A 15728-nucleotide genomic window follows, 5' to 3' on the forward strand; every position below is an offset into this window, starting at 1 on the left:
CTGACACAGGTTTCCCAGAAAAGCTGTGTCTGCCCCATCCCTGGAAGTGTTCCAGCATGGGTTGGATGGGGCTTGGAGCAGCCTGGGCTAGTGGAAGGTGTCCCTGCCCATGGCAGAGGGTGGAATGGAATGATCTCTCCCTTCCTTTCCAGCCTAAACCATTCCAGTATTCCGTGATGATTCCATGATTCAAAACAAGCAAAGAGCCATTCAGCTGGAATCTGGAGTGCTCATGTATAGAAACAGACTCCAAAACTGGAGAAAAGGAGAGATTTGGGGGATAAATTCAATTTGATTTCCAACCTGACTTCGATTCCTTGTTGTTTCCATGTTTTTTAGGGAAGAGGAACAAAACACTACGGCCTGATTGTGGTTGGCCATTCCCTTGGAGCTGGCACAGCTGCCATCCTGTCCTTCCTGCTGCGTCCCCAGTATCCATCCCTGAAGTGCTTTGCTTATTCCCCCCCAGGTGGGCTGCTCAGGTAGGTGCTGGGATACACTGGATCCTGCTTGTGAGGCTCTAGGGAGCAGTGAAGTGGACAAGGCAGCCTGGAGAAGCTGAATGTTTCCTCTGGGATATAGTTTGGTATTCAAGTTAGGATGGCAGATGGCCGCTTTCCCAAATATTCTGGTTTATAACTGAAATATCCATGGCTCTAATTTTAATATGAAATGGGTGCAATTTCCTTACTCTCCCACTCCCACTGAGTAGATGGAAATAAGGGAGATACTTGACCAAATGCAGAAGCTGATCCAGTTGTTTGAACTCCTTTTCCAAAGAAATTGGAATTGGGATGTGATTTCTGTGATTCTGCAGCCTAAAATTGCTCACAAGGATTGTTCTGGTTTCCCTCCCTTGGCCATGGGGCAAAACCAGGGAGAGGTTAATTGTGAATCCCTCCCATTATAAATGGGAACAGACCTTCTAGTCATGCCATTCACAAACAAAACATCCCATTAGATTGCTGGGAAGTGAGGGAAGGTCTTCCTGGTCCTGACAGACACCATGGGGATCCTTGGAATTTGCTATGGATCATGAGAAGCTTCTCATGGTAGTTCCTGCATCATATTCCTTGAGCAGCCAAAGGTTTTAAACCATCCTGCTGCTGAACTTCGATGCTGGCATTCCTTGTAGTATTCCCAGGTCTTCTGCAGCCACAGAGCTGCAGAGGAGAATATTTCATGAGAGTTGTACAACCTTCTGCTCCAAACTTGCACTTCTAGATCCCTTGGTAGCTTCTGACATACCCAGGATCATCCCTAGGTCAGTGAGGCAGCCTCTGCCTGTGGTAACTGGTTGGGAATATCTCCAGGAAACTCAGAGTGGAAATCTCGATTTCTTTCTTCTTGTCTTGGAAGTCAGGTTGCTGCAGAAATTTGCCGTTTGAATTCCCCCAAATATTGGGATATTTCATCCTATACTGTAGTCTCAGGAGCACAAAATATCTTCTTCCTTGGTGTCCCACCTTTCCCAAACTATTGGAAAATGACTGAGGCATTGAGTTCAAGTATTTCCTTTCCCAGCTACATCCAGAGTCATGTGCAGGGAAATGACTGGGCCATGGGATGTGGAGATGAGGCTCTTCTTCCACAAGGCACAAGTCCCCAAAGCCTGGAGTAGCTTGGATTGGGGTTTGTGTCCCTGATTTCCCTGACACCAAACTGGGAGTGAAACGCTGTTTGCTTCTTCTTGCTCCTGTTTCTCTTCCAGTGAGGATGCCATGGAGTATTCCAAGGAGTTTGTGACTGCAGTGGTGCTTGGCAAAGATCTGGTGCCCAGGCAAGTGGAGAAGTGTCTGAATTCCTTGATGAATCTCTGCTGTTCTGTCCCAAATCATCTCTTTCCTGTCCAAAACACTTGGATCGTTTTTGTCTCCAGCTTCCTCATTTTTCTGTCCTTTTATTGTTCCCTGTTTATCTTCCTGACTCCCTGTGTCATTATGTTTTTCCTGGACACCTTTGTTGGGGTTTTTATGGGCAAATCCATCCTGTGTGAAATAAAAGGGGGAATGTCCTACCTCTGGAATCCCTCCTTGTGCTACCTAGAATATCAGGTGTGCCACCTTCCTGATTTGCTGTGTTATCTTGGCCCTGTCCTGGATGTGGTGCTGCCTCATTTGGACCAGTTTGTCACAAAACCCCTGTTCCATGTCACCTCATCTCCAAATCATCTCATTCCTTGTGCCTTGGCATTCCTCAACTTTCTCATCTCCTGGGATATGTTTTGCTGAGCTGGGATTTAGAACGGGAGCCAGGCAACCTGGGATTTACCTGGATGGATCCTGTCCATCCCGTCATCTGCTCAGTGGTGTCATTCAGCTCCAGGACTTTTCCAGCTTATCTGCTCTGTGCCATCTTCATCTTCACCTCTCTCCTTCCCTGTTCACTGACCTTATCTTGGTTATTTTCCTGGTAATTCCCTGGGGCCTCTCACTCCTGGTCCCGTGTCCTGGGTGATGCCACAGCCCACCTCAATCCATCTGCTCCATGTTGTATCCTTACAGTGTCCTTTTAAACACAATGCCTTGTTTACTGTGTTCCATATCCTTCTTGTCCTGTTCTCTGCCCAGGTGTCACGAACACATTTCCCCCTCTTCCATAATCCATAATTTTGTTTCCAGACTCACTTCTGCTTTTCCAGAATCACATCTTCCTCTTTTCCATGGTCACATCTTCCTCTCTTGCAGGATTGGGCTCTCTCAGCTGGAGGGATTTCGCCGGCAGCTTCTGGATGTTCTCCAAAGAAGCACCAAACCAAAGGTAAGAGTGAAGAGCGAACACCTGGAAACATCTCTGAGCAGGGATGGGAAATTTTACGGGCAGGAAGGGTGGGTTTCTTCCAGGTCTCTTCAGGATTATTATTTAGGGAACCAGAGGAATGATGAAAAGATCTGGAGAGCTCAGTGGGATCATTCTGGCTCACTTGCTGAAACTTCACCATCACAGATTCCAAATAACCGAGCAGCAAATTTTCTGTCTGAGCCTCTTTTGGAGTCTGTATTCCAAGTGTGGATTTTCCTGGCCAGTTAAAACTGGGAACAGGCTGGAAGTGCAGATGCTGTGCTTGTTGGACCATTCGGATGATGGTGTTCCAGGATAAATGGTCTGCTCATGTCTTGGAGATAGGAAAAGTGGGAAGTTGTCCCTCCCCAGTCCTTACTATTGCACCAAGATGGAAAAAAGACATAAGATTTTTAGAGAGAATACATGATGGAATTTACCTGGAGAGGGTATATAATTGGGAAAGGGAAATCAACTTTTCAGAAACATTTGGATCATTTCTGTATCCAGCTTCCCTCTTTTCCTGTCCTTGTATTGTTCCTTATTTATTCCCAGAGTCACTGTGTTTTTCCTGGACACCTCTGTTGGTGTTTCACACTCCTTCCTTAGGCAAATCCCTCCTGTGTGAAAGAAAACTGGGACTGTCCTGCCTCTAGAATTCTTTAAACATCTCAAGCCTTACAAGGCAATTCTGCTTATTTTTGCTTTTCTCTCTTTAAATCCTTCCTCCTCCCTCTCTCTCTTTGTGGGAACAGTGGCGGATCATTGTGGGGGCTACCAAGTGCATTCCCAAATCCGAGCTTCCCGAGGAGCCAGAGGAGAACTCAGTGACGAGTAACCGGCTCTGGACGCATCCCAGTGACCTGACCATCGCCCTGAGTGCCAGCACCCCTCTGTACCCCCCCGGCCGCATCATCCACGTGGTGCACAACCACCCTGCTGAGCAGTGCTGGTGAGTCCTGGAATTCCTGGTGGAAAACTCTCCCTGACACAAGGAGAGGGGGGTTTTCTTCCCCGCTGTCTCATGGAGACAGTGGTTGTGTCTGTGTGGGTGGAGTTATGGAATGGTTTGGGTTGGAAGGGACTGTGAAGGTCATGGGCAGGGATGCCTTCTACCAGACCAGATTGCTTCAAGCCCAGTCCAACCTGGATTTGAACACTTTCAGGGATGGGGCAGCCACAGCTTCCCTTGGAAATTCAACTCAATTTTCCAGTCTCACCACCCTTACAGGGAAGCATTTCTTCCAATATCTAATCTAAACCAGCAAATGGAATGCTGTAATGGTTTGGGTTGGAAGGGACTTAAGGATCATCCAGCTGCAGCCCCTGTCATGGGCAGGGACAGCTTCTACCATCCCAGGTTGCTCCAAGCCCATCCAAACTGACCTGGCAAACTTCCAGGGATAGGGCAGCTGCAGCTTTTCTGGACAACCTGTGCCAGTGCCTCTGCACCCTCACAGGGAAGAATTTTTTCCCAATATCCCGTCTAAATCCACCCTCTTTGAGCTTAAAGCTACTCCTCCTTTTCCCATTATTCCAGGCCCTTGTCCAAAGTTCTTTTCTTCTTTAGATGATGATTAGTCCATGGATAATCATGTCCCTGTTGAATAATGCAGGATTTTGGAGCAGTATGTATTTTAACAGCTCCTCCCTCTGTTCTTCCTCTTTTTCTCCCTCTGCACTCATGCCAAAACATTGCCCTGCTCTTCCATCCCATTTTCCCTGTTGTCTGCACCCCTTTTCCAGCTGCTGTGAGCAGGAGGATCCCACCTACTTTGCCATCTGGGGGGACAACAAGGCCTTCAACGAGGTCATCATCTCCCCAGCCATGCTGCATGAACACCTGCCCTACGTGGTCATGGAAGGGCTCAACAAGGTAAGGCAGGGAACTGTCATCCCAAAAACCACGGGACAGGCAGGCTTAGCCTGGGAATGCTGCTGGTTAAATACACCAGGCTGTTTATTTCAGAGAAGAGGAGGAAAGGGGATGCTCTTGGTCAGTCTTGCACAGAGTATTGGAGTGGAGTGTGATAAGGTCTGGGAATGGAATTCACACAGTCCCAGAAGCTCCTGTTTCCAAATTTAACATCAGAGTAATGTGAGGTTGGGTGGTGATGGTTCATTCCAGGAGCTGCCATTAAACTGGAGCCCAAGTGACATCCAGGGATGTGTCAGGATTTATCCATCTAATCCTTTATCTCCCTGTGCTTCCAGAAGGCTCTGGGAAGAAAGAGGCCAATTCCACTGTTTGAAAGCCTCCAGTCAATCCCTGCTGTTTCTCTGCTTTCCTTGGACAGGTCTTGGAGAACTACAACAAGGGGAAAACAGCTCTGCTTTCTGCAGCCAAAGTGATGGTGAGTCCTACGGAAGTGGATCTCACCCCAGAGCTGATATTCCAGAGCCAGCCCTTGCCCAGCTGTCCCTCTGTGCAGATCGGAACTGGAGCCATCCCAGCGGACAGAAGGAACAGCAGTACCAAGTAAGGAGAGATTTTATATGGAATATTGGCCCTAGGTGTGGGTCCTCTTCCTCTTGGAGCATTGTGATCCATGTTTATGGGAAAGACAGATCCATGGACCTGTGTGGGAATTAAAGCTTCAGGATGTCTTGAGGAATGTCAGGGGGAAAAGTCCCTTGTGTTGCTTAGGAATTTGACTGCAGCAAGGTCAGGAAAAGGTATGGGAGAGACTTCCCTTTTTTTTCCTAATGCAGACAGATGGGGTTTTCCCAAAGTAAAACTTGGAGCCAAATTCGGTTTGGTTTGGAAGGGATTTAAGGATCATCCAGTTCCAGGCCCTGACATGGGAAGGGACACCTTCCACCAGCCCAGGTTAATCCAAGCCCCGTCCAACCTGGAACGCCATCAGGGATAGTCTACAGCCTCTCTGGACAGGAGAGAAGGATTTAGTGAGCCAGGAAAAAAGGGAGAAGAGCAAGAACTGGAGTTTGCATAGGGAGAATCCATTTGTGATATTTCCAGCTGGGAGGATGGAGCGAGAAGAGATTCCTCGGAGCTGTGGATGCCTCTGTTTGAAGGAGCAGTGTGAGGAACCCTTGGATCCTCTAGGTGTTCTGGAATTCTGCAGCCTCATGTTCTCTGTTTCCTGTTGTAGGAGCAAATCCCATTCAGAAATCAGCCTGGAGGGATTCTATGAGACAAAGCCACTTTCTCCCGTGCAGAAGGACCCCGTGGAGCTGCTTCTCCTGGACACTAAGGAACGTCTCTCCGTGGAGCTCCAGGACCGCCGTGCTCCTCTGGCCACCATGGAGAGCCTCTCAGACAACGAATCCATCTACAGCTTCGATTCCCGGCGCTCCTCTGGTTTCCGGAGTATCCGGGGCTCCCCCAGCCTCCATGCGGTCATGGAGAAGGACGAGACGCACTGCTTTTATATAGACCCCGTTATCCCTGAGGAAAACCCATCCCTCAGCTCCCGGACAGAGCTGCTGGCTGCTGACAGCCTCTCCAAGCATTCCCAGGAGACGCAGCCTCCGGAAAACGTCCTCAACAGCGGCGGCACCACCCCCCAGCGCCGCTGCAGCGCCGAGGGCACCGGGAGCGACGGGGAGCGCGCGTCCTCGTCCCCTCGGGAAGAGCCGCCGCTCCACAACGGCCGCCTGGCCGACGTTCCCAGTCCCCAGGTGCTGGAATTCGCCGAGTTCATTGACAGCCTCTTCAACCTGGACAGCAAAAGCAGCTCCTTCCAGGACATTTACTGCATGATGGTGTCGGACAGCTCCAGCGACTTTGCGGAGATGCCCAAATCCGTCAGCGACCAGGAGATCCTGCTGAGGGCACAGTACGAGCCCAACTTAGTTCCAAAGCCCCCGAGGTTGTTCGCGGGCTCGACGGATCCTTCGTCGGGAATCTCCGTGTCACCCTCCTTCCCCCTTAGCTCATCCGGAGAACTCATGGATATCACTCCCACGGGTGTGAGCAGCCAGGAATGCCTGGCCACGGATAAAATCCGGACTTCCACCCCCTCCGGACATGTAACCAGCCCTGCCAAGCAGGACGACCTCATGATTTCGGCCCTTTAGTGCAGGGGAAAGGGGTGGAATGATCCAAGTGGGATAATCCATGGAGGAGGCTGTCATCGGGCAGTTGGGATCAGAGGAGACAGCTGGAAAAATCCTTTCTGGGGTGACCCAGTGGTGGTGTCTGGAGGATGGATTGTACTGGAATCCTGTGCTTGGAGCTGGGAGAAGCTTTGCCCCACGGGGCCTGAGAGGGTCTGAGGCACTAAAGTTCCCTACCTCAGCCTGTCTCATTCCAGAGGCAGATTCCTTGCCCTGGGGCACCTGCTGAGTTTGGGAGTGAGATACCTGGATAGATGGAAGCAGGAGGGAGCCGGGTGAGATCACTCTCCTCGGGACCGAGCCGGTGGTTTTGGGAAATGAGCGGATTGAGACTTTGGGCCCTGTTGCACTACCACGGATCCGGCCCAAGATCCAATTCGGCACACTTCCATGGGGATTGCTTTTGTAGGACACTCCTGTTTTAAAGCCATTGGGGCTGTATTCCCCCCAAATCCAGTCTCCCCTTCCCGGCCAGGCGCAGCAGGAATGGGGCTGGCACCATGGTTTCTCTTCCCTGAGCACTCCTCAGAGGGAAGGACGCTGTTCTCAAGAGCCCAATCCCTCTGCCTTTGGCAGAAAGTTCTCCTGGATATCACCCCCATCACTCCTCAGTTCCCTGGACCCCCTCCAACCTGGTGACATTCCTGTGGGACTGCAAGGATTCTCATCTCAGAGCTGCATGGATGTGGATGGATCAACTGCAAAATGCACCTGGCATTATTTCCCAGGCCCCTGTGGAGTCTGGAAGTCTCTCTCCTGGATCCCTGAGGGTCCTCACACCACCCAATATGCAGCATCTGTGGATCAGTGCCAGCCTCTGTCATTGAGAATTCAGGGAAAATATGGACTTTTTCCCAGGGTTGCAATCTCTTGTATGTTTACAGAGCTGCTAAGCTGGTTCGAAGGTATTTATTAAGGAAACAGGGAGGCTTTCCCGAAGGAAAATCCATGGTCATCCTCTCCTTCCTGTGCTGTTCCCTCTGGGGACTGAGAGAAGAGAGGATGGGCAGGCAGAATTCCAAGCCCCCCGCTTCCCAAGTGGCTTAGATTTGGGGGTAACCACCTGCCCCCTCTCCCCACCTGCACAATTCTATATAGGAAAGTTTGAGCAAGTTAGGAAAACTACCTGAGCCTCCGGGCCCAGAGGAGCCTGCTGCACCTCTCCGGGCAGGTTTTCCAATGATGGGAGCAGGAGGAAAACTACCTATCCTAGGAAATGAAACATTTTTGGGACCTGGAAAAGGCCTTGAATTGCCACTACTCCCCGTCAAAGCTCAGCAGTTACTGATGGCTCTCCCCAGAGCTCCATCCTTCCTCCCTGGAAAAGGAATTCCTGGTTTAACTTCCTTAGAATTATGTGGTTGCTTCCTTTGCCCCTCCTTAGCAGTGCTATTTCCATTGTAGGAGGATGCTGTGCTTTCCAGGAGCTCAGCTCCCGGCAAATCCCAGGCTTCCTGGTCTCCCTGTGGGCTGTGGAAGTGCTGGGATGGGTTAGGGCTGTGCTTCCTGGGAGCCAGTGGGGTCCAATGCCATTGAGCACTTTATAACCAGTGTGCATTGATGTAAATAATCCTGGGTGCATGGAATTCCACTGGATTCTGGGTCCAAGTGTTGATATCCCACTGCATTCAGCGTGGCATGCTCCAGCCCCTGCTCCTTACCTGTTTCAGAGACTTCAGAAGTGCTTCAAGTGGCCAGGAAAACATAATCCCTGTGGTTTAAGGTTCCAAAGGTGACCTTTGCCTGAGCGGAAACAGAGGGAGGAAGCCCCTCTGGATTCAGAGGGATTTGGAGAAGGAAAAATCCTTTTGTTCTGAGCAACCAGAAGTTCTTTTTGTTTTTGTAGGTCCTTAAAAAAGGAGCAGGGAGCAGATGGTTCAGGAGCACAGCACATGGTAAAGAGGAATTCCTGCACTCAGGAAACACTACTGAGGTGATTTTTCAGGAATACGCACAAAAATCTAGGAAGGTTTGAGGGGAAAAGGGGAGCTGAGGGGCAAGGGAGGCTGGGGCTAGCGGGCTAGCTCCCCTTCTGGTCCAGGAGTCGGGATAAGGAGCTCATTCCTGCCCTTATTCCCAGCAGGAATTAACCCTTAGCACTAAGGCAGAGTTTGGGATCTGCAAAGCACTTTAAAACACAAAGGAAAAGGATCATCTCTATCCCTGGGAGCGACATGGATACCTGGGATTAGATGGAACTACTGGTGGGAGGTGCCTCCAGGTGAGGAAAAGTGGGATATCTCCCTCCTAAAATGATTCCCGTGGGAACCTGCTGATGTTCCATGGCTCAAATGTTGCACTAGAAAGTCCCTTCCCTGACGTTCCTCTGCCGTGTCCTGGAAAACTCAGTCCTTGGGTGACTGTTTCCTTCTTTGTGCCATTGGAACTGTATCCCATAGGAATGGCCTTCCCTTGCCCTGACAGGAAGCAGTCTGGAATGCTCCATTTTTTTTTGCTCTGTGATTACTGGATTTTGGAAAACCTGAAAATACGTAATTCCTGGGAGCTGGGCTTGCCACAGGTCACGGAGTAAAGGTACAAAAGAGCCCCTTGAAGGTTCTCATTGTATCCCATTGTGGATAATTCCTGATTTTTGTTGACAAACAGATCTGATCCCAATCCTCCCAAATGAAATCCACGTTCTTGGAATTATTTCTGCTTTAAATGTCTCTGTGTCTTGATCCTCAGCATTCTGTGTCTCCATTCCCATCACTCCTTTGCTATCTGGGCATTTGGAAAGGCTGGTCTCCCATATCCTTCTGGAAAAGCACACCTGGAATGCTGAAATAAATGTTGAAGCTGCAGCTACCTCCTTCATCTGTACTGTACACTTCCTGCTTTCTCTTCCTGCTCTGTCTTTGGGAATACGAAGCATCTCCAGTTTTCCAAATCTTTTGGCTTCTGCTTCTTCTTCAGCTTTGTGCCTTCTGATCTTCGGATATTCCCATGATACTCCCAACAGGATGTTCCAACCTGTGCAGAGTCAGTGCTGGAAGTGCCTGACACCTCAGATCCCAGACTGGCCAACAGGTCACCCATTCCTTGCTTCATCCTTAAAATCCATTCTGATCCCTCTTCCTTGGACTGACTGAGTGACCTTTAAAGGTCCTTTACAACAAACTATTCCAAGGGTTTCTTGGCAGAAGAATGGAGCTGAGGCTCTTCTGCACCAGTAAATTGATTTTATTGTTGCTTTCATTGCAGCAGTGCCAAAAATTTGGGAAGGATCCTGCAGTGCTGATGATATACCAGGCCTTTTCTGGTATTTATCATTGCTTCTTCCCCATCAGGGCTGCCTTCTCCATTTGGACTATTCATTTCCTCCTAAAATGTCTCTCTTTTCTTTGCTCCCTGTTCTTCTCACCTATTTCAGGAGCCACATCATCCCTCCCTTCTCTCAGGGTGCTGATGGCTCATTCTACATCCTTGGTAGCACATGGGAAACATAGGAAAACAACTCCAAAGCAGTTAAATGAGATTCTTGGAACTTTTTAGGAACTTTTTTCCAAAGCAAAATGCCTCCTATTTGTGGGAGGTATTTTGGTCTCTGCAGAGGGCTGGATTGGCAGAGGGTGGGGAGTGTGTTTACAGAATTCCAGTGATTCCTAGTTCTATTCTTTTAGGATGTTATATTCCAGGAATAGTTGATGGTCCCATGCAGGATTAAAGTGGGAAATCTGTTTCCAAGGGCATGTAAGAAGGAGGAAAATCTCCGAGCGTGGGGATACAGGATCAGTATCTCTAACACATGCTCCATGCACTTTGATGTTTTCCCAGCTTTTGCTGCTCTTTTCCTGCAGGCAGATAATATTATTTCCATGGACTCATCCACACAACTTTCATTTACAAATTGGGACATAGGAATAATCAGGATTACTCCTAGCAATGGGAATTAGGTGAGATTAATTATTGCTGGAATGGGTATGTTTGGATTTGTGTTTTGAGGCTGTATCCAAGAGCTGCCATTGGGCAGCAGAGCCCTTCTGTGTTTGCCTTGGGAATTGCTGGGCTGGAGCTCCCCTCTATGCTGGGTTTATCCTTATCCATTCTGGGATATTCTTCCCTTGGCAGTAGGACATTCTGGCTTTGCAGGATGGGAGCAGGAATATTTAATTTCAATGGGTTTAGGGATAGTGGTTGTAACTGCAGACTTTGTGTAACATCCAAACATTGCCAAGGGAGATGTGGATTCCTCATCCCTGGAAATATTCCAGGCCAGGTTGGATAAGGCTTGGAACAACCTGGGCTGGGGAAAGATGTCTCTGCCCATGGCAATGGGTGGGAGTTTCCAAATGATTCTGGAATTCTGTGATTCCCTGCTTGCACTGTTACAGTTGCAGGAAAGGGAAGATTGGGAATGCCAGCAACACCTCTGCATGGATTGCTCTGCTGAGAAATTCCTCTGAAGGAAGCAGTTGGAAAGCACTGCCTGGAACTGGGCTTGTTCCTTTGTTCCCAGAGCCTGTGCAGTGCTGATTTTTGGGAAGAGCTGCTGGATTTCAGGAAGAGCCTCATTTCTTGTGCCAAAGCTCCCTCTCATGGCTCCTGCGTGGAGGAAGCAATGCTGCATGGATCCTGCTGGAGGCAATCACTGCCCATCCTTGGCAGCTGTGGGAAGAAGGAGAGGAAGGAATATTGCAGCTGGAAGCTGGGATTCTGTCTGGGAGTCCTTTCCTCTCCAGTCAGATCCACAGGGGTGTTATGGATGGAGAGAGGGATGGGAAGGGGGCTGGATCAGCAGTCTTTGATGTCCTTCCCCTTCTTCCAGCTCCAAGGAGCTACTTAAGGGCTGGAAATTCCAAATAGCCAAGGACTAGGGCAATTCCTTATTTTGTCATAGGGAATCATCATCAGCCTCCAAGTGCTTTGCTGTCTCCATTCCCATTGCTTTTTCCATGTGTTTTGAGTTCATACCTCTTGTGCCTTTGTTCTCCCTGACTTCAGGTCCCAATTTCTGGGATCAGACATTTCCCACCTTACTTTCCACTTCTTTGGGAGGATGGAAGTGTGGCCAAGGCCTGGTAGGAGCTGCCCTTGCTCCCGAGCTCTTCCGTTCTGCCTCAGCCAGGACTTCCCACATCTTCCCACTTTGCCCTGCTGCCCGAGGTCGTATCCAAGTGCCAAAAGCAAATCTTGACCTGAGGCAGGTGATTTCCTTCAGCTCACACCAAGTTTCTCCCTGGCTCTGGAGCAGCCCCCTTCCAAAGGTAAGCTCCCTGGGAATTTTTCCTGCTTTCCTTGTTCTGTCCAATCCCTTTTGATATCACTGTGTCACACCATGCTGCGTGCCCCGACTTTCCCACTTTCCCAGCACACCTGTGGGGTGAGGGGAACCTCTCCCTGTCTTCACCTCTTGATTCCTGAAAATCCTTGCAGCACAGGAACAAGCCTTGACGTTGGTTTTTTCTTTGGATTCCACTTCCCTGCTTCCCATCCCAGGCTTTGGTGCAGTTCCGATGGCTCAGAGCTGGAAGTCCCAGGTGGGGGTGGCACAGGCCTGTCCTGCTGGGATATCCACTTTTGGGAAGTTTGTGTGCAAAGGGATGCTGGCAGGGGTTTTCCTGGGACTCTGCCACACCCTTTGGGTCCTAACTCCTTTCCTGGGATGTCCCCAGTGCTTGGTGGTGGCAGAGTGGCCTCACCTGCAGCTCTGGCTTCCCACCTTTCCCTCCACAAATCCAGGGAATACTCTCAAGCTCCTGTCCTGGCGCCAAGCGGAATTCCTAATGGCACAGGGATATTTGGAAATGGGCTGTGCCTCCCTGTCTGGAATGTTGAGCCCTGCAAACCCCTTTCCTTTGGCTCTGCCTCTCTGGAAAAGCCCTTCCTGCCTGTCACCTGTGTCCCATCTTGTGCTGGGGCAGCTCAGAGCAGGATACCTCTGGATTCATTTCCTGCTGGATCCTAATTGCCTCTTTAGAGCTAAAGCCTTTGGCCGTTTTGGGAGAACCAGCCCTTCCAGGGAGCTCTGAGGCACTTCCACTGCTTCTGGCAGGGCTTGGAGTACTTGGATATGCAACTGTGGGGGAAACAGCCCAGCATCCTGCATCCCCATGCACATCCTGGGAATGCTGCCCTCTGAATCCCTGCTCCGAGCTGCCCCAGCATGAAGATTCCAAGGAAACTCAAGCACTCCTCATGTGCCCTTCATTCTCCATGTGACTTTTTTTGTACCTCTGTACGAAAGATCTGAACTAATCCCGCTGTAAAGAAAGAACCGGATTAATTATAACCGAATTCCAGAAACATGGATGTATATAAATTTTCTGTATATTCTATGGCACTCTGTATAAAATGGATGTTGGAAGCATGGCTGGAGTATGTGACTGTTCCCAAGGATATCCTGGACATGGATGGTTGGGAATTGCCTGAGGTTTCTGCCTTGAAGGGTGGTGAGTGAGTTGGAGAGGTGGGAAGGACATCAGGAATTGGGTGTGTGGCTCTTGGGAAGGATCCAGGGAATCACTGGGGGTTGGTTGTTTCTTCTCCAGCTCTCTCTGCTCTGGATCTCAGCCTTTGGAGTGGGAAAACACTTGGGGGAACATCCAAAGGTTGTGGATTTGCCATCCTGTGGCCAGGTTGGAGCAGGCTGGAAGTTGTCCTGGAAGCAGTGGAAAGTGCCCCTGCCCATGGCAGGGATGGAACTGGATCTTTAAGGTCCCTTCCCACCCAAACCATTCCAGGATTCCATGATCCCTGTCCCTTGAGATGAATTCTTGGAATCTCTCCTTCTGTGGAGAAGGAAATTAAGGAAGGAACTGGATGCTTTGAGTTATTCCGAGTTAAATTCAACCTGTTGATAAAAAGAAGGATTTTAGTGCAAACAGGGAATTTTTTGGGAGTGAATGGGAATGACAGGGATAGAAGAGAAGCATGTGTGCTTTCAGTCAAGGTTATATCTCAAATATTCAATCTATTGGATATTCTAGTCTGAACAGTGTGGAGATCTTCCCTTTGGAAGAACATGAAGTTGCTGGGATCCTTCTGTGAGCCAGGTGAGTCCAAACTGGGATTTTCCCAGTGTCCCAGAGGACACGGCTCTGGAGTTGTAAAGCAGGATCTCACTGCCTGAGAGCTGTTCCCAGCTGAATTATTCCATATCATCCATATTCTGGAAAAGGGAAAGCTGTATTTATGGCTTACAAGGATGGGGAACAAGGGCAGGAGAAGTCCTGGAGCTTGCTGACCAGTTAGAAAAAATCCAGGGAGAAAAGGAATGCCTGGAAGTGTGTAATCCTATTAATGGCTGCATGGAATTGTTTTTATGGCTGCTCCTGAAGGGACTATCAGGGAATTAAGAGCTCAAAAGTGGCTGAACTACTGAGTTCCTATAAAAATGCCTATAAAAAGTGCTGGAATGTTGAAGTGCCCAATGTTTTGGGATGGTTTTGTGGGATTTTTTTCCCTACCCAGAGCTATATCAGCCTCATAAAAGGATACTGACTCTTCTGAAAACCCTTCCTCTCCCGGGGAAGGAAAACATCCAACTCTGGCTGCTATCCTTGCATAAACATGAAATAATCCATGTTTAGGAGAGGCTGCTTTAATTCAGTTTTTAAGGATGAAAATGTATGGCTGTGGACACAGCAGGAGTGGGGGATGCTGCTATAAAACCTATTAAAAGCCTTCCTTTGGGATGTAGTCGTGTTTTCCAAGGAGATTCTCTGTCTGCTGGGTGTGTTGGTGGCCTTAGGGAAAAAATCCCAGTTTATTGAGAAGTTGTTTCCAATCCATTGAGAAAATATCCAGAATTACAGAAAAAAACCCCAAATTTTCCAACCATTTTTGAAGCATTCCCCAGCAAACAAAGAAAATGAGGGAAAATAATGGGAATATTTAATTAACTAGAGCTGGGATCAAATTGTTAATTAATTCAATGGAAACCAGCATGGCACAAATACTTCCTCAGGGTTTCTCCAAGCATTCCAGGTTGTATTTCCATTGGAAAAGAGGGAAAGGAAACAGTGATCTGAGGGTGATGGTCCAGCTGTAATTCCTGGCCTATTCCACCAGCATTTGCATTTACCTGCCTCCTCAGCAATGTCTCCTTGGATTTTCCAGCAATCTGTACTTATCCTTCCTGCTACAGAACTTCCTTGGAATGCACATCCAGCTCTTGTGGCCTTGTTTGTCCTGACAGAGTGGACAGGGGTTTTCCATGGATGTCCTTAGGAGTGGGTGGGTGACACTTCCCTGCTCCAGGCCGGGATTGAGTGCTTGCACTTCCAGTTCCAGAGGTCTCTGAGGACATGTGTGTTCCTTCCTGAAGATAGTCCTTTACTCGTTTATAAATCAATGGAGGTGTTCTCTCCATCTCGGGAACGAACCCTTTGGAGTTAATGGATAACCAGGAAGGGATTGATCTGCACAGGTCTCCTGTCAGGACGAGATAATGGAGGGAGCTCTGCTTCCGCCTCCAGCAGGGTGGGAGCTTCCCTGGGGGTTGGAAAGGATTTCCCAGAGAAGCTGTGGCTGCTTCGTCCCTGAAGTGTCAAGTCCATGTTGGACAAAGCTTGATGCAGCCTGGGATAGTGGAAGGTGTCCTTGCCCATGGCAGTGGATGGAATGGGATGAGCTTTGAAGTTCCTTCCCACCCAAACCATCTGGTATTTGGGAAATTTGTGCCTGCATTGGGGTGGTATGTGAGTAGGAGATTCCAAGTATTCCAGCATTTCCAACAGTGACACAGCAGCTTCTTTGGGACCTGGTCCCACCAGGAGAAATAGATCTTATATCCATTGGATGATCCTGGATTCATGATCCCTGCTCGGCTGAGCCTCATGTGAGTCAGATCAATGATTCCAGCGCCCTTCCAGAGACTGAGGTGTCCATGCTCAGAGCTGCTGGAAAAATGTTAAAAATAGACT

At 49.1% G+C, this 15728-nt stretch overlaps 2 protein-coding genes across 12 annotated transcripts in view; both read left to right on the plus strand.

Moving 5' to 3' along the window:
* The window catches only part of DAGLA (diacylglycerol lipase alpha), a 56652-nt gene extending 43481 nt beyond the window's left edge, over positions 1-13171 (plus strand). For all 7 annotated transcript variants that reach the window (XM_085579974.1, XM_077784323.2, XM_085579970.1 and 4 more), the window contains 7 exons: positions 340-482; positions 1712-1780; positions 2688-2760; positions 3537-3733; positions 4528-4657; positions 5079-5260; positions 5895-13171. In XM_085579974.1, the coding sequence (XP_085436100.1) occupies positions 340-482; positions 1712-1780; positions 2688-2760; positions 3537-3733; positions 4528-4657; positions 5079-5260; positions 5895-6822 (1722 nt within the window). In that variant the 3' untranslated portion in view covers positions 6823-13171. The remainder of the gene's footprint in view (positions 1-339; positions 483-1711; positions 1781-2687; positions 2761-3536; positions 3734-4527; positions 4658-5078; positions 5261-5894) is intronic.
* Positions 7541-15728, plus strand: part of MYRF (myelin regulatory factor) — a 57163-nt gene continuing 48975 nt past the window's right edge. For 2 of the 5 annotated variants that reach the window (XM_077784317.2, XM_085579968.1), the window contains exon 1: positions 7541-7766. In XM_077784317.2, the coding sequence (XP_077640443.2) occupies positions 7541-7766 (226 nt within the window). Of the gene's footprint in view, positions 7767-13108; positions 13857-15728 lie in introns of those variants that run through there. The other 3 variants (XM_077784321.2, XM_085579969.1, XM_085579962.1) reach the window with 2 other exon arrangements.

Source organism: Lonchura striata, chromosome 5 (genome assembly GCF_050655825.1).
Source record: "Lonchura striata isolate lonStrDom1 chromosome 5, ASM5065582v1, whole genome shotgun sequence".
Lineage (NCBI taxonomy): Eukaryota > Metazoa > Chordata > Aves > Passeriformes > Estrildidae > Lonchura > Lonchura striata.